Here is an 18,922-nt window from a genome sequence, read left to right as displayed (position 1 = left end):
CATAATTTGGTATCACCGTTGTTTGTGTAGGAGTTTTTTTCTAGCAGTCTCAGAACAATTTTTTTTTGTTAAATATTTAAAAATAAAAATTTATTTTAATATGACTCAACACATAAGCCTAGACCATATTAATGATTAAAACACTATGAAAGTTAAGCCTATTTAAATTTTCATTAACTAATGAGTATATTTTCCTTATTACTTAGTACTGGAGCTGGACCATGCGATTTTACAAATTATTACCACCTCAAAACTGAATCAGAGTCCCTGGTACATTGTACTTTTTTTACTGAAGTTTTAAAGGGCATTCCACTTTTTACAGCTTGAACTGCATCGTCAAGATGTAAAAACTAACTACAACAAAAAGAAAAGGCATTAAAATTTACAGTAACAAACATAAGGTCCGCAAAATTAAAAATTATTAATAGTACCAAAAACATGATAACTGGTAAGTAAAATTGAGCATAACAATGGTTCAATACCCTTAAATTAAGTTTAAATAATCTAGGCTATATCTACCCATGAAGAAAAATCTGAATTATATGCCTACTGATTTCAAATAAATTTGGTAGTTATTAGCACCCTATGCAAACAACAGGGTAAAATTCTAAATTTTTTCATTGAACATCAAAGCATATTGAAGAGATATCTATGAATGGTTTGTAAACAAGGCTTAATATAGTAATTTTTAAAACCCCAGTTGCTGGCACCCTACGCCAATAACTGGAATTGAGTATAATAAAGCTGCCAATTTTATTGGCACCCTATCTTAAAAAGTATTTAGAGGTTAGAATAATTTATTGGACCCGAAAATAAAGAATATTAGTAGGTATATAATATATAAGAGAAATCAAAATGAAGCAAAAAAAGTACATGTATTTTAGTTCAAATTTTCAACTTAACTGTTAAGAAACTAGATAATTTTCTACATATTTACATGTAGAAATATAATTTTTTTCAAAATTCTTTGATGTAATTCTGTTTCGCCTTTCTGTTATTGTCTCGCTTTTGAAAAAATTCATTCACAGGGAACAGAGGTTGCAGGAATGTAAAGTCTAGTTTGCATTATTTTGAATAAGCTTGGATAAATTAACCGCCTTTCTTTCTACTAAGAGAGAGGATTTTGTATTCTTGAGATGAGCGGTTCATTTATAAGTTTATCTAGCTCTAAAATTCCTGCTACTGTTGGGTTTGAAATAGTTAAAACTGGCTTACTTTTTTATCAAAATCTTCCCATGCAGTTGAAGTGGAGGGTTCAATAATTTCTTGTTCGGTTTCAAACCTATCGCCTTGTTCGATCTGAATACTTCAAACTTTCTGTGAATGTTTTGTGCAAGCATTTTGGTAAGATGCTTCACTTTAAAGGCTTGTTTTTTAAAGCGAGGATCTAATAGCATGCTTTCAAGCAAAATATTATTATTTTTAACATCCTTAAATCTATGTTGCAGTTGGTCTAACATCTTGTTACATTCTTTAACGATTTCAGAATTTTGAGTAGAAGATTTAATCTTAAGTGCATGTCTTGTCATTGCTCGCGCCAATAAACAGACTTTTTAAATAGTGACAGTTTTTTGAGAACTAATTTCAATAATTATCTCTTCAAACATTTTCAATAATTTGTATATTTCAGCTATAACTGTCCACTCATCAAATGTAATATTATTTAGAATAGGATTCACCAAAGCGATAGTTGAAATTAGTGGTTCTTTTGTTTCTAATAATCTATTAAACATGTGCAGGAGTGGGTTCCTTCAGGTAGGCACTTCCTCTTTTAATTTTAATTCTTTAAAATTCATTTGTCGCTGCATATTTGCAGTTTGGAAGCAGCATGGGAACTTTGTTTAAAAAATTTGACAATTGCCTTCGATTTTACCACAATTGTTTTTACTTCTGACACTGCTGCTTGGACAATTAAATTAATTGTATGCGCTGAGTAAGGAATATGGCGTAGCTGACAATTGCGAATAACAGCTTTTACATTTGCTGCATTGTCACTAACAATTGCTGCTATTTTGTCAGTAATAGCCCATTCATTAAATTTACCTTGAAATTCAATGGCAATGTTTTCAGCCGTATGTTTTTGAGAATCGTATCGAAAGAATAGAATTCCTGAAAAAGAATCGTTTATCCCACCACTAGCTCAAACATTTTAAAATAAACGCTGTATACAATTTAGTCTTCCACACACACACTCATATATATATATGAAAGGCAGTTTTTATATAGATTTGAATGCTAGAATATGAATAATGGTGTTCTTTGGTGGTTGGGTTTCATTTAATCACACGTCTCAGGAGTGTCAACCTGAATTTGTTCAGACTATGTGTTTACCAGTACATTTACACTTACATTGCAGGCACGTCAGGCCTGGTATACTGGTAGTGGTAATTGCATTTGCCTATTCACACATCCCCAGACCCGGCAGTAGCTGGAAGACTGCTTGTAGAAATATATATATTTATACAAACAACCAAAAACATTTCTCTGGAATATAAACTAAACCACTGCACAATTTTCGTCACAGGACAAATGGGATGTACTTCTAACAAATGCAATACATAAAGGCTTGTATAACAAAACAATTTTAAGTCGGTATTTGCAATTGTTTTGTATAAAAAAAATTAGGAGAATAGTAACGTTAAAATTAATCTAGATATTCTATTTTAGAATATATGAAATTTATATAATACAAAGAAATCCAAAATGTTTAATACCAATTAAAACTTGTTACACAACAGTAACGTTAGTTAATATCTCGGCGTAAAACAGAAAAAAGACTGTAAATACCAGCAAGAATGAGTGAAAGCTTATATTTTATCAAAAAATTAGGTTTTTAAAATTTAAATTAAAAAAATAGATTCGATGAAATGCAACTAGGTACAGAAGGTAGTTAGTACTTATACACTTAGGTAGAAATACTGTAATTATGTTTGGCGAGACAAGAGTTCAATGTTTGATACAAATTGGCCTTTTCTCATTTATCTGCTACTTGCTCTCTGCTGAAACGAGATCAAAAGAATGGGTCATTTGAGAATCACCCAAGTTATGCAAGTTGTTGTTTACAGCGGGTTATGAATTTAGGTTATTAACACGTTTGAGTTGAATTTATATAGTAAACTGAAAAATAGTATTTTCCATAATGAGACTGGTAAGGAAGTTAGTTTTTTTATGAAATTCTGAGAATAATTTGAGTAATAATATGAAACGTTATTCCTGAAATTTGTTTAGAAATGACGATTTTGTTTTATCTCTTGGATATTTTTGATATCATTAACAACTTCATTATTAATGTTCAGCAGACAATTTAAATTTTGAAATTAAACAGCCTTTCTATGTTTGTGTATTCTATTTTATTCATATCGTAAACGAAATATATTTATTTTGAGTTGTAAATCGTTTTATATGGTGAGGTTAGCTAGAGCATAAACTGAATTTAATGCCAATATTGATAGTATATTAAGAAGTTTATATGTTATAAAAAATTCGTGAATTATAAATTAACAAAAACTAAAGAGTGTGGTTACTCATGTTAAAAGTTAGCATCTGCTTGTGGATACAGTTTTCTAAATGCCACAAGTAAATTGTTTGTTTCTTTTAACACAGCGTAGATTTTTAACAACTTTAAGATTCAAACTCAGCAGGATTTTAAAACCTATGGTTTAGGTGTATAAACCATAGTAATTGATTTTAAAATTTCAAACTCACTGATGGATTAAGCTATTTTATTAGTGTAATATATATATTTTTTACTATATTACAATCAATTTGGCTGTATGTAAAAACTGTTTTTACATATTATTTTTAAATTACCATCTTTAATTTGGATAATACTTTAACATGAATAACATTTTTGTAATTAATGGATAAAATACTAGTAATATTTGCTATTACTTCTTTTGAGAATGAGTAAGATATTACTCATTCATTTCTCCTAGCTGTTGAATTAATTGTACACTTAAAATAACTGAAAGCATTGTATTTGTAAGAAAAAGGGAAAATTTGCAATTTTGACAATACTGATATCCAAATAACTTTGACTCTCAGAAGTGATCATGTTATTAAAATTTGCCTGTCAGATTAAAAATGCACACTCTATGATTGATATAAGTTAACATTTTCCTCAAGAAAATATTTTGCTCGCATATTTATGTAGGAAATTTTATTGTGTACTATATTAAAATTTTTAATTTATGGTTTTTACAGTACTGTTTAAGCAGTCATCCTAACAAACCATGTCATGTTTTAAGATTCAAAGAGATTACATTAATGTTGGATTGTGGCCTGTCTGCACATACTGTTCTTAACTTCCTTCCGTTACCTCTTGTGCACAGTCCTCGTTTAAATAATTTACCTGGATGGATGCCTCGTGAATGCTCTGATTCACAACTTGAAGGGGTAAGTAGCAGTTACAAATGTTTTTTATTCAATTGTAATTGCTTATATTTTTCCTAAAATTATTTTAACTTCTTCAATTTAGTCAGTGAACAATGCAGTTATTATATTGGATCATTGGAAAGTTATTATTGGGTTGCATTATTATTAAGTTATTGGATTAATATTATTGCATTAAATGACATTCTAAAGAATATTCAGTGAAGTGGTTGTACTTTGTTCATTTATATATAGAAGCTAAAGTTAGAACAGAATTGTATAAATACTATTATCCAGAACATCTGATTAAAATAGTTAGTACATTTTATGAAGTCACTTGAGTATTGAAAATTATTCCATATTATTAATACGGTAATGTTATATTTAACTTGATCTGTTTCTCTCTAAGTTTCTTTTGCTATTATGCATTTGATTCTTGAATTTCCTACAGTTTTAAATTTCTTACTTTCATCTTTGAAGTTTATATACATTCTGCTTTCTATCATATCAGTTTCATCATCATCCATGATTATTTACGATTACATTCTAATCCCATAAGTTTCCTCATATCTTAATTTTTTCAGCTTTTAAAATAGCACATTACCTCCACAGTTTTTACTTTTAATATTCTTTTGGTCTGATGACATGGCTTACTTGAATTTTAACCTTACAAGGATGGTCTACTGTAAGTCAACCTTGTAGATGCTAACAGCATTCAGTGAACTGCATGAGCATTATTGTTTAACAATGCAGATTTATGGAAACTAGTTTATTTAATCTGAAGAGAGCCAGTAGCAATTTTTGCTAGCTGAAATATTCTCCAGGTATTGCAGAACCATCAAGTTGTAAGACATGCAGTTTATAATCTTACCTATCACCCATCTTATACTTTTTGTATATATCTTATAAGCTGAAGTATTATAGTGCATTCATTTTCTGATGACTCTTTTTTACAGTAGCTGCCTCCTAGGGATCTAGTTGGGAGACTACTTTTCCCATGAACCTGTTTTGGACCTTTAAATAATAGGTGTTATGACTTGTAGTGATAGCTGTATTACAGTTGTCTGCTTCTTAAAGGCTCTCAAATTCTCTCATCACCAGCAAGATTTTTGTTTCCTAACAGAAGATTGTAAGATTATGTGAAAGTCATACAAGGTTGACCATTCCTGAGATTTAGTGTGCCGGCTTCCTTGGTGTGAGTGGTAGCATCTCAGCCTTTCATCTAGAGGTCCTGAATTTGAATCCCAATCATGGCATCTTCACACATGCTACAAATTGTTCATCTCATCCTCTTAAACAGTTTCTAAAGGTGGTCCCAGAAGTTAAACAAAAAAAACAAAAAAAAAACAGAAGATTGTAAGTTTTTCCATGCTTTTGCTGATTGATGATATATTAAATTTATGTATGCTTACATTTCATTTTATGAAATTAATATTATGTGCCCTGAGGTAGATAATCCCCACGTCCAGAACACAACATCTACATTCCACGTCCAGGGCGGAAACAGCTGTACTTACATACAATACTTATAGCTGACTAACGGGGTTCCGAGTAAATTCCTCGGTTATGCTTTTTACTTTTGACCTGGTTCCAACTTCAGGTCACCAGACGGACTGGATTTTTCGGCCACCTGCAGGATATGGACAAACAAACAATTTGGAAATGGATTCATACCATTTTTAGAGCTGGCGATGTGGCGGCCAGGGTCAATGTTATTGCAGGTGTAACGGAGACTCTTCTGTTGTCCACATGCCCCCTGTGATGGCAAGCATGTAGCAATGGTGCCCATGTATATCGGTGCATGGGAGCTCTGAAAGCTTCGGTGAGTAGGAGCCTGGAATCAGTGCAGAGTCAGCGCATCCGCTCTCTGCTAGGACATATGCTGGTTCCACCGGAGTACCGGATCAGACCTCCAAGTTTAGTAGCCCTGGAGTGGGGGTGTACCCTGGCGGCTAGCCTTGCTACAGAAGGGATAAATCCACATGAATATACTTGAACAACAACCTAACGTGGCAGAGGGTTCATGAAAACACCCTCGTTTATAACCGGCCGTTTCGCCCGAGGTGAAACGTCGAAAGAATGCAGAATCTTGACCCCCCCTCCACGGGCGGTGACTGGTGCGATCCCCGTGTCGGGGGTCAGCCAGGTTGCCGCCTCTCAATCGGCGCCGATCCATGCCCGTCGTCGTCGGCGGCTTCGGTGCTCCGATTCGGAGACCGGAAGCTACACGGGCGACGACGTTCTCCGCGAACACGAAGCTGTTCGCAGTATGGAGAAAAAAGAAAAAAGGTTGGCCGAAAGGAAAACCTAGGCTATAATCTAATTTAAAATCAGCGAGTCGATTGTACAATGGAACATCAATGGATGTTCCATGAGCTCCAACGCTTGGTACATGATGTAGACCCGATTTGTATATGTCTGCAAGAAACACATTTCAGCCGAAATGAAAATTTTAAATTAAAAGGATATGATATATTTCGGCGAGATCAACCGCCAAATGTAAGAGTTAGAGGTGGAGTAGCCATATTAACATCGACTAGAGCTACCGCCGAAGCTGTTGATCTAAATATAAATCTACAAGCGGTCGCCATTAGAATGAAGCGTCCGCTTCAAGTCACTGTTTGCAGCATATACCTGCCGAATTTTGATTGGAAGAAGGATGACATACCAAGATTAATTTCTGAGCTTCCCCCACCTATTTTACTGGTGGGTGATTTTAATGCTCATAATTCTCTTTGGGGATCGGATCGAGTAGATCCCCGTGGAAGAGAATTGGAAAGGTTCCTGTTGAATTCTGAACTTATGCTTTTAAATGATGGGTCAGGAACCTTTTTCAATGCCAGAGACGGATCGACGTCCTGTATAGATCTTGCACTCATAAGCGGATCGATAGCACCGAGGTACAGCTTCCATGTTTTAGACGATTTACATGGAAGCTATCATTTCCCGGTGCAAATTGTAACTCATGTTACAAGAAAAATACATCCCATCTCTAAAAGATGGTTGTTTGAAAAGGCAGATTGGACGAGCTTCACAGCTAGAGCGATACTCCCTAAAACAACTGGAGTTATCGGGGATGATATCGACGTTATAACAAATGCGATACTTGAGTCGGCATCGAGATTCATTCCCAAAACATCTGGGAAACTTACAAAGAAACCCGTTCCATGGTGGAACAATGAAATAAGTGAAGCTATAAAAAGAAAGAAAAGGGCGTATAACGCCTTTAAGAAATGTCCTACCACAGAGAATCGTATTGCCTTTAATAAATACAGGGCGTATGCAAATCGTTTAATAAATACAGGGCGTATGATAAACTCAAAGATCATGATAAACTCGAAGAAACGATCCTCGCAGCAATACGTGTCATCCATTGACAGAAGTACTACTGCATCAGACGTTTGGAAGAAAGTGAAGGCGATTTGTGGGTGTAAAAATTTTGCTCCCATAACTAGCCTTCAAGATGAAGATGAAATTAAAGACACTCCAAACAAAATTGCAGAGCTATTATCCAATCACTTCGAAAAGGCCAGCAAAACGGCCCTCTACGAGGAAGATTTTCGGACAAAAAAAGAAGAACTTGAAGGTCTACTAAACTTCAGAGTATAATTACTCATATAATGTAGCATTAGAAATGGAAGAATTCGTGAAAGCGTTGGAGAAAGCAGGCAACACAGCTGCTGGTCCGAATGAAATCCATTATAATATGATCAAGCAGCTGAATACCACCACTGCAAAATGCAGATTATTAGAACTGTATAATCAAATATGGCGGGATGGAATGTACCCGCAGAAGTGGAAAAGAGCACATGTTGTTCCAGTACCGAAGAAAAATAAAAATCTAACAGATCCCAATAGCTATCGTTCTATTTCTTTGACGTGCGCTATGGGAAAAATACTCGAAAAAATGATTAATAATCAACTCGTTTGGGTTTTAGAAAAAGAAAACCTGATATCACCTTATCAAGCAGGTTTTTGACAATACCGTTCTACCACCGATCAAGTGATCAACTTAGAGAACATTATATATAACAGCTTTATTACAAGGAAACATTGTGTCGGAGTCTTCTTCGATCTGCAGAAGGCTTTTGATATGACCTGGCGACATTGAGTAATGCTCCAGATACATGAATGGGGCATTCGTGGCAATCTGCCAGTATTGCTCAGCAACTATATGAATGACCGTACCTTCCAAGTACGTGTCAGCAATGAATATTCATCCGAAAGAATGTTGGAAAATGGCATACCACAAGGTTCGCCGCTGAGCGGTACCTTGTTTATGATCGCCATTAATAAATTGATATTAGCCATTCCAGTAGAAATCAGCAAAAGCTGATGTTGATGATTTGGCAATTGTGTATGCCAGCAACAAGACTGCTGTGCTGAAATACAAATTGCAACGGGCAATTAACACTCTAAATGAAGTTTCAAGGAATAATGGATTCCAATTTTCACCAGAAAAAAACGTGCTGTCTACACTTCTGTAGAAAGAGAATTCCTCATCAAAGTCCTACGTTGACAATTGGCGATAATCCAATACAATATAAGGATAATGCGAGATTTTTAGGACTGGTATTGGATAAATCCGTTACGTGGGGATTACATATACAGGACTTGAGTGATAGATGCAAAAAAGCCCTAAACATTATAAAATGTTTATCGAATATTAATTGGGGCTGAGATAAGGAAATACTATTGAGACTGTATAAGGCATTGGTTCAATCAAAACTAGACTACGGATGTATTGTTTATTCATCCGCTAGGAAGTCGCATTTAAGAAAATTAGATGTAATTCATAATAGCGGAATAAGATATGCGACAGGTGCTTTACACACAAGTCCGGCGACAAGTCTAATGTCCGAAGCCAGAATAATGCCACTACATTATAGAAGAGAGATCCTTTTGTTAAGATATGCAGCAAACGTATGGACTTTTCCTGCCCATATAAATAATAAACTTTTCATGAATCATCCTATGTCTGCAGTATATGAACGTTGTGCTACCTATTCCAGACCAGCCGGAATTAGGTACCACGAATAAAGAAGAAAATACGAAATTGCTATTCCAGATACATTAGCAATTTCCACAAGAGAAATACCGCCATGGCTTTTGCCAGCGGTAAATACAAGGTTGGATCTCTCAGGGAGAAATAAAGAAGAAGCCAGCAGTGATCATCCAACAGGAATTTTTGGCAACCGTCAGTAGTTATGAAGAACATATTAGAATTTATACTGATGGTTCTAAAACCGAACATGGTGTTAGATGCTCCATATATATAAATGGAGAAGCCCATTGTTGGAAACTGCTAGATATGGCCAGTGTTTATACGGCAGAACTTACTGCCATTCAGCAAGCTCTTCGCTTCACAGAATATTATTGCGATGAGAGAGTGCTAATTTGTTCCAATTCTCTAAGTGTACTTGTTGCAGTTCGGAACAAAAACATTAAGGATGTCTTAATTTCAAACATCCTGTCCATTTTATACGTTTTAAATCAACGAGGACAGCGATGCATATTTGTATGGACTCCAGGGCATGCTGGTATTACAGGTGATGAGAGCGCAGACGAAGCTGCCAGAAAGGCAACAGTCTGCGATGATTTGGATGCATTTCCTGTAAGAGTGGCAGATGTTAAAAATTGTCTAACTAACGTAATAAAAAACAAGTGGAATACTGAATGGAGGAGTTTAAATACAAAATTAAACTCTGTAAAAACTTCTCCATATAAATGGAAAAGCGACGTGAAGTTGACTCGCCGAAAAAAGTAGCTGTGACCAGACTTAGAATCGGTCACACGCGATTAACAAATTCATATTTGTTAACTGGCGAAGAGAAACCAATGTGCGGTGTTTGTAATAAAACACTGACAATCAAGCATCTAATAGAAGAGTGTACCATATATGAGGACCTCAGAAAGAGGTTCCGTCTAAGAAATGATATTACTGCTGATTTAGCTAATGGAAATGAAAGAAAAATAGTTGCATATTTACATGCCAGTGGACTTCTTAAAAGTCTATAAAAATGGAAATTTTAAAGCTGTGTTAAAGAGTCTCTAAGAGGTAGTTTCATCTATATATGGGAGTCTCGAAGCGTGGCATGTATAGTGATGGGAGGTAGCCTTCTTGCCTAGGCCACCCTGGCTCGTCTGCATTCAAGAGCAGTGAGTCGGGGTGTGTCCAATGATGGCATGGGGACCTTCAAGGGTGGACTGAGGGCGCGAGGCTATGGGTGGGCGCAATGCATGCTTGTAGCCTGTTTATATGGAGAGTCAACTGCCACGGCATCCTGGCGCGACTAATATACAGCTTAACGGCGGTTCTGGTCGCCCCGAGGGTGCTAAAATTAACAAATAATCGAAACAGGTAGAAGAAGATAATGGTATTGATAACTTGTATTTTTAATTTCATGGTTTTTTGAGAACCTTATCTCAAATTTTAATATCGAGGCCCTTTACACCCTGTAAGTGTTGTGTTTGTCTTTGTTGTTAGTGTCTCAATGTTTTTGTGAAGTTTGTGCTTTTAAATAAAATGTAAGGGCCCTTTACACCCTTACATATGACGATCCTGATGGTGATAATATTTCTTTTAAAGAATGTGATGAGGGCTAATGACCCTAGCAGTCGATGCCCGTAAAAACAAGCAAAACAAAAAAAAAATTATGTGAATAAAGATTGTTGTATTATATCAATTTCTTTTTATGAATAATATCTCTTCTATAATATACTATTATTTTTGTCATAATTTGATGCAATTTTTGTGTGGTTTTTTTTTCAGGAACTTAAAGAATGTTGTGGAAGAGTTTTTGTAGATTCTTCCCCGGAATTTTGCCCTCCTTTATCTAAAATAATTGATTATTCTGAAGTAGATGTGATATTAATTTCAAATTATATGTCGATGCTAGCTCTTCCATTTATAACTGAAGGCACTGGTTTTGAAGGGGTTGTATACGCAACAGAACCTACACTTCAAATAGGAAGGTTTGTAAAGAATTTATATATGAAAGGATTGTTTAAAGTGCATTATAACATGTTGTGTTCAAAGATTATTTAACGTACGTATGTTTGTAGTTATAAAATCATTACCTTATTTTTTGTGTAAAATGTTTGGATGACAAAAATTTTACTTGGAAAATATCAGTTGGTATGAAAAACTTTTGATAACTTTTTTACATAAGTCCAAAAGTAAGTCTGCGTATACTTGCTTACAAGCATTTTAGATGTGAGGAATGTAATCTTCTGAAAGAGAAAAAAATAGAAACTATGACATAAACTCCTGGTACTGATTTGAACATCTTTGTAACAAGCTCTTAATTAAGAATCTTTCCTCCATTGTCACATGCGTGGTTCATTTATCCTCAAATATAGAGCCTACTGTGAATAGTCCTTCCTTAAAAATTTAATAATAGCTCTTAAATTTTGCTAAAATGCTGTTTGGTGTTGTTTTAAATGTATATAACTTCTTTCAAACAGTGAAGTGGCTTGTGACAGCTGCAAAAGTTCACATTTTTGGATATCTACATGATGGATTCTCTTCCTTCTCTTTCAAGAAATTGAAAAACTGAAGAAAATGAAAATGTATTTACTCTTTACAGATTTGTCTATCGCATCTTAATTGTTTCAACTTCTTAAATAAATAAATAAATGATATGATAAATGATATGGTAAATGATTGTGTGACTGTCAACAAGAAAATAACTGCAGCTATAGTTCTGCAGATAGTGATATCATGATGACAGTGCAAATTATCAACTTTTAAGGTGCTATTGTGACAAACTTTATACAAAAAGTAATGATTGTGAAAATTAATTGCTTCCTACAACACCCGTAGAGTTTTGTTGTCATCCATGTTCATTGGTTTTTTATACTAAATCACAAAATAAAAAATGTGACTGCATTAATAAATGTTTAAAAAAAATCACGAAATAATGTGTAAAAATAATATCTCAACATTTTATTTAACTGAAAAATTTAGTAAAGAAAAATATTCCAGAAAAATTATATTACTAATTAACATAAGTTTTCTAAAACTAGTTAGTGGCTTTCACTACTACTGATATTTGGGTAGTACTATACATTCTTCACATTTGAGAAAGGTAAACAATATGTGATAGTTTTGTTGGTTTTGAAACCAACATGCTCTTTAATAGAGAGAGCATTAGTTTTTGTGCTATTAGTGGGAATATTTTATAGTGTTATTTTCCATAACATTATTTTGAGTTTCTAACTAAAGTATCTTCTGTACAAGTTTCTACTAATGAATATGTGAATAACATGGTTCCCGCTAATAAAATTCATAAAGTAGTTTAAATTTTATTTTGGTACTTCATTTATAAAAATTAGATAAACATATTCTCAAGATATTATCAATATAGTAGAAAATTTTATATTTCCACAATTTTTTAAGATGAGCAAGTGATGTAATTTTTCACAATTGGATCTTTATGCTGTATATGTATGAGGCATATCCAGAAAGTAAATATTGTTTTGTTATTAAAAAGTGCACATAACTTTCAACAGAATAATTTTATTATTGCATGGAATATACCTTAAACTTCTTTTTTACATAATTTCCACCATTACTAAGTCAATTTTCTTTTCTTATAATCAGTTTTTTCAGTGAGGATAACCATGATCATTACTTGGCTTAAAAAATTGTTACCTGAAATTTTGTATTCGGTAAGAAAAGACTGTGTAGTCTAATTGGCTTGGTTTTGTGAAGCTCTGTCAGTATTCAGCACAGTATGAAGAGCAGATTTTGATATCCTAGGTTTTGTTATGATTTCAAATAGAACTGTTCATGAAATTTTAGAGAATTCAGTACACAACAAAGAAAATTGTTGAGTTTCTTTAATTTTTTCAACCCTCATAACCAAATTGTAATTCTAAACAGAAGGGTACCCACTCCTTTCTTCATCTTGCACATTAATGTGTCATTCATTGAATTGCTACATCCACTTTCTAACCTTCCCATCACTCATAGATTTTTCAGTTAACTTCATTAATTTCCCCAAATATCAGCCGGTTTGATGTTTCTTGCTTTAAAAATCAGATAATTGCCCTAATTTTAGAATGGATGGGATTTTCAACTGACTTGAACATTTTAAACAACTGAAATACAAATGTCGTTAAAGCCCACAAATGAGTGAAGGTGATCACACACATGGCATGCTCAGAGCTGTGATCTTAATGCTTGATCTTAATGCTTGGTGATAGAAGAAAACACTACTTAATTTTCAGATACACCTCATAAGTAAGATATCTTTTAATTAAGATGTTTTTACTAAGATGTTTTTTCTTGCCTGTACATTATAGAAGTGAAACAAAAGAGTTTTTCTGTTGTTTGTTTCAATTTTTGCTCATTATCTTGATTTTTGTGTTTAGAATTAATAGTGTTTACCTTTTGTAATAAAATTTAATTTCAATAAATGATTAAATGACTTTATTTTAATTAATAAAATTAAACACCAGACTATTCAGCCTGTATTATTGAATGTAAAATTGTTATTTAATGTTATTGATTGTAAAAGTGAGATAGAAACATCCAGTTTACAGAGTAATTTCTTCTAAAACTTTTCCTTATACAATTTGTATGTAAAAACTGAAAACTAAACATGTTAATGTCATTATTGTGTATTGTGTTACAATACACAATTGCATTGTATCACTATTGTGTATTTATTTATTTCCATTAAATGAAACATATAATGTAATGGTCACAGTACAAATTATTTGAAATCTCAGCAATGAAGTAAATCTGTTAAATCTTTAATTATGTTAGTACTCTTAAAAATTACATCTGTTTTAGCAATATTGAAATATTTAAAATAATACAAAATACTGTACATTATATCTATATTGAACATATATAATACTATTATATTTAAAAAATTTGTCATCATAATACAGATTTCTTACCTGTGTATTAATAAATTATTCTAACAGATTTTTTTAATTTAATTGGTTAACATTTTTTTAATAAAAAGAATATTTATGAACATCCGCTTACAGAATCTTGCATGGAATATGGCTAAAAATGAATCATGTTTACTAGAAAATATCTATTGTTATTATACTAAATGTAAAGTAAATATACTACGGTTAAGGAAAATAAAGTAAAATTTAAAGAAAATTTTGAACATACAAAAGGATTGTTTATTTTTAATTTTATTGTAGATTATTTATTTTACCTATTTGTATTTATAGATTTTTTCTTGAAGAATTAGTTCAATATATTGAACAAACACCTAAACCGTCCCTTGCTAGTCATTGGAAGGAACTTCTTCATGTTCTGCCTGCTCCTTTGTGTGATTCTCTCAAGCCTCGCAGTTGGCAACAGTTGTATAGTCTTGTAGCTGTACACAGCAGTTTAGCTCGTATACAGATGGTCGGATATGATGAGAAACTGGTATGTAACTGTAATTATCATTTATAAAGTGAATAACAATAGCTGTAATAATATATACATTTATGTAATTTCATACCTAGATTATTGCCATTTTAACAATTAACTTTAGATATTGACCATTAGATCTGTTAGTCATGGAATATCCTTTAAATGATATGAAGTATTACAAAACCATAACCATGTCTTCCCTTAAATTTAATGGTGGAAATATTTTTATTTATGGGTCAAAACTTTTACTTTAACCTGAATTATCTCATTGGGTAATTGCTTAACTGTCATTTGTTTGATTTAGTGAATAACATTTTCAAATTATTTTTTTCTAAAAGTATTTATTTTCTTTTGGTTGTCAAAATTCTCTACAAATTTCAGATGACTTAAGAAGAGTTTTTAGGGTTTTTTGTGTGTTACTACCCGTATTCATTAGACATTCCCATTTTCATACTTATTTTCTTCATATTCCTAAAAGAGATAATTATCAGCAATAATTAAATTAAATAAAGCACTGTCACAAATAATATTCTGGGAAGGTGTGAAAATTTTTCCAAGAAAAAAAGGCTGATAACTTTTAGATATTTTAAACATGTGTATATATATATAAATTATATTTATATATACTAGTGGACCCGACAGATGTTGTCCTGTTCAAACGTTGTAAATCCAAAAATAAAAAAATTTTTCAAATAAACTCTAAATTGTTTGGACCGTTTTGATGAAAATATATGTAAAAAAAAATTATTTTTAAAATACCTGATGCCACCATGATGTACAGTTATCACAATAGACGATGAAGACAACAATAATAATAATAATAAAACAGAAGGTAAGTAGAGATATTTATAAAAATAAATTTTCATTTGTTTATTGTTTGTAATTATTTTTATTATTTTTTTTAGGTGGTAAACATACCTATTTCTATTTGGATTTTTTATCTATGTTTTTAATTCAAAATGTATTCATATTTAAGTTATGATAAAGCAGAATTTTCTGTGAAAGCTCTTGATAGAAAAAGAGGTGGAAAAATAAGCAATTACTGAAATTAATTTTTATAAATAATTGTATTCTGCTGCTAGGATGCAAATTGCTTGATTATTTTTAATATTAAATAAAGATAGTATAAAAAAAAACTTACTGGAAATTAATGAAGGGATATCTATTTTGGGTGTTTCACATTGAGGATAAATTATTCTTTAATATATTTTAACACTTTTCAGAAAGTCGAAATTGTCATTCTAAATTCTCTTCTTAAATTCATACAAATAAGAATGTAGAACATTTCTGCTTGTGCTACAGTCAGCTTTGTTTCTTTGGTTGCAAGTTTTCCACATGCTTTGAATCCCTTGAGTCTGAGCTCCAATGGCTGGATTCACAAAATTGTTGGTGTAACTGACTATTAGATGGTGATACTGTCTAGTGGATTTCATATATTCCTGCACACACATTTGTCTGAATTACTATACCAGGAAATTATATGCTGTTCAACACAGCAACAGTCTAGAGGCTAATCAATTTTCCATTGGGTATAGAAAGGATTTTTTTGTCCCCATGCAGTATTTCCTAAACACCAATTGCTTAGTAAACACATCCCACATAATTCTTTGCTTTATAAGTAGGCTTTCATTAACTTCTGTAGTCAATTTTGAATCTCTAACTTACACAGATTTGTTAATTATATCTGAAGAACAAACCACCATGAAAATTAGCCCAGTTGATGCATATACTGCATATGTGGTCCATACATAATACTTTCTAGCAAAGTTTATAGTAAATTGTAATAATTGATAGCAGTCATGTCTGTTTTAAGTCACTCTTTATAATCTATGAAAAATAAGAAAATTAGTTTTTCTCACAAGTAACATCCTGAAAATTGAAGTATGTGAACCAAGATAAAACCATTAGCCTAAGTCACATTTAAACAGAGAAAACACATAAACAGGTTCCCACAGATTGTTTGTATTATGTGCCAATTGAAAAAATAATTAATTCAAGAACCAAAAAATATGTTACAAAATTTAGCAGTTTGTTCTATTGCAAGAAAGAAGATGATTGCAGTTATGACCAGTAAATAATATTAGGGTGCTTGGGATGTAGTTAAACCTATCTTTTATAGTGGGCATCTCCAGGTTTGATAGATTTACCATTTACATAAATTATAAATAAAGGCAATTACTAAATGTGACTTATTCCTATACCACCCACTCTTTGTTTTAGAATAATCTAAAAAATTAATGCTTAAATTCAAACTATTCAATCTCTAAATTCCTTGTGTTAATAGGTTTCATAATGCCTGTTTTTAAAGTACTTATTTTTATAATCATTGTTTAACCTTTATTCTGTTTAAAGTTTTATCACATTTTGCTTTGCAATAGATAATAGAAACTTATTGATGTATAGTATTTTGTATTTTAAAACTGATTCCAGGACGTGTATGGAGCTCTACGTGTTATGCCTGTGAGTTCAGGTTATTGTTTGGGTAGCAGTAACTGGGTTATAAGTTCTGATCATGAAAAGATTGCTTATGTTAGTGGCTCTTCAACACTTACAACACATCCAAGGTAATTAAATAAAATATTCATGGGACAGTTGTGGAAAGTAGTTTAATAAAGGTATTTTATTATTTTGGTATTTTATCACTATAAAAAATGATGGTGTGTGGATTTGTTTGTTAAATGTGCTCACATTTTTATTTTAGCTGCTATTGGCACAGAGCAGACCAATGGTGGTGCACTGGGCGGCTGCACATGGCTCCCTCCACGACTGTATCCCCCTAGAAGCAGTCTGTTGTCAGTTAATTTATAAACTGTTTAATTTAATTTCTAAGCATAGATTATTTTTATTTATGCTTTTGAAATGTGTTGCTGTAGGAGAAGTTTAAAAATCAGATGGGTGGATAAAGTGACAAATGAAGAGGTGTTGCAGAAAATTCATGAAGAAAGAAGCGTTTGGAAAAATATAGGTAAAAGAAGAGACAGACCTATAGGCCACATATTAAGGCATCCTGGAATAATCGCTTTAATATTGGAGAGACAGGTAGATGGGAAAAATTGTGCAGGCAGACAATGTTTGGAATAAACAAATTATTAGGGATGTAGGGGGTATACAGAAATGAAACAACTGGCACTAGATAGGGAATCTTGGAGAGCTGCATCAAACCAGTCAAATGACAACACAAAAGTTTCTAAGCGTAGATTATTTTTATTTTTACTTTATATTTATATTTTTATTTACTTATTATTATTTATTAATTTTATTTATTTAATTTTGTTAATAAATAAAGGGATTATTAGTAATAATAATCACTTTCGTCACTTAGCAATAAAAAAAAAGAATTCTTTATTTAGTGTGAGAGAGCCGTTGCACATGGCTCCATCCACGACTCCTGCTAGAAGCAGTCTGTTGTCAATTAATTTACAGATCATTTTTAAATTTCTAACTGTAGATTATTTTTATTTATATTTTATATTTGTACTTATATTTATTTTTTATATTATTATATATTAGTTTCATTTATTTAATTTCATTAATAAAAGAAAGGGATATAGTTAGTATTTAGCAGTAAAAAAAAGTATTTTTTATTTAGCGGCAGATATTCGTTTGTGTGCAGCCATGCAGCGCATCACGCGATCCTCTCCGCACTAATCAAGTGGTTTGCTCTGTGCCAGTAGCAGCAGCTGGACTGGCAACTAACACAACTTCACATGAACATACATAAGACTAAATGAACAAGACGGCGTCTCTAAGCCAACTCCCTATTATCAATATGGCTAGTGTTAAAAACTATATTTCTATTAAAAATTATTAAATTCTATATCTACTCACTCCTTAAGCCTATTTTAAATATAATAACTCCAAATTTTCAGAAAAATATTCTTTACACATTATAATTTCTTTTCTTAAAATATTTCTGTAAAACCTTAATATTGTCACAAACATGAGGATACAAACACATCAAGGGTCTAGGAGGCAGAGCTCCTTGGCTAGATGGTCCAGCGAGCAAAGCGAGCCTGACCGGCTCGTAATTTAATATAATATAATGTTTATTGTTGATTGGGTAACTGATATTTTCTTCAGTTACATTAGTTTGTTGATTTGATTAATTAGTTTTAATTTTTTTAATTACATTAACACAAATTGTTATCATTATTGCAGCTT

The 18,922-nt window shown here is 32.3% G+C and overlaps 1 protein-coding gene across 1 annotated transcript in view; it reads left to right on the top strand.

The window, feature by feature from the left end:
* The first annotated feature begins 3,032 nt into the window (after positions 1 to 3,032).
* The window catches only part of IntS9 (integrator complex subunit 9), a 53,291-nt gene continuing 37,401 nt past the window's right edge, over positions 3,033 to 18,922 (top strand). The window contains exons 1-5 of the mRNA XM_075369793.1: positions 3,033 to 3,148; positions 4,204 to 4,395; positions 11,144 to 11,346; positions 14,572 to 14,773; positions 17,192 to 17,325. Coding sequence (XP_075225908.1) covers positions 3,140 to 3,148; positions 4,204 to 4,395; positions 11,144 to 11,346; positions 14,572 to 14,773; positions 17,192 to 17,325 — 740 coding nt within the window. The 5' untranslated portion in view covers positions 3,033 to 3,139. The remainder of the gene's footprint in view (positions 3,149 to 4,203; positions 4,396 to 11,143; positions 11,347 to 14,571; positions 14,774 to 17,191; positions 17,326 to 18,922) is intronic.

The sequence above is a fragment of the Lycorma delicatula genome, chromosome 1 (genome assembly GCF_047948215.1).
Source record: "Lycorma delicatula isolate Av1 chromosome 1, ASM4794821v1, whole genome shotgun sequence".
Taxonomy (NCBI): domain Eukaryota; kingdom Metazoa; phylum Arthropoda; class Insecta; order Hemiptera; family Fulgoridae; genus Lycorma; species Lycorma delicatula.
This window is presented reverse-complemented; position numbering and strand designations above follow the sequence as displayed.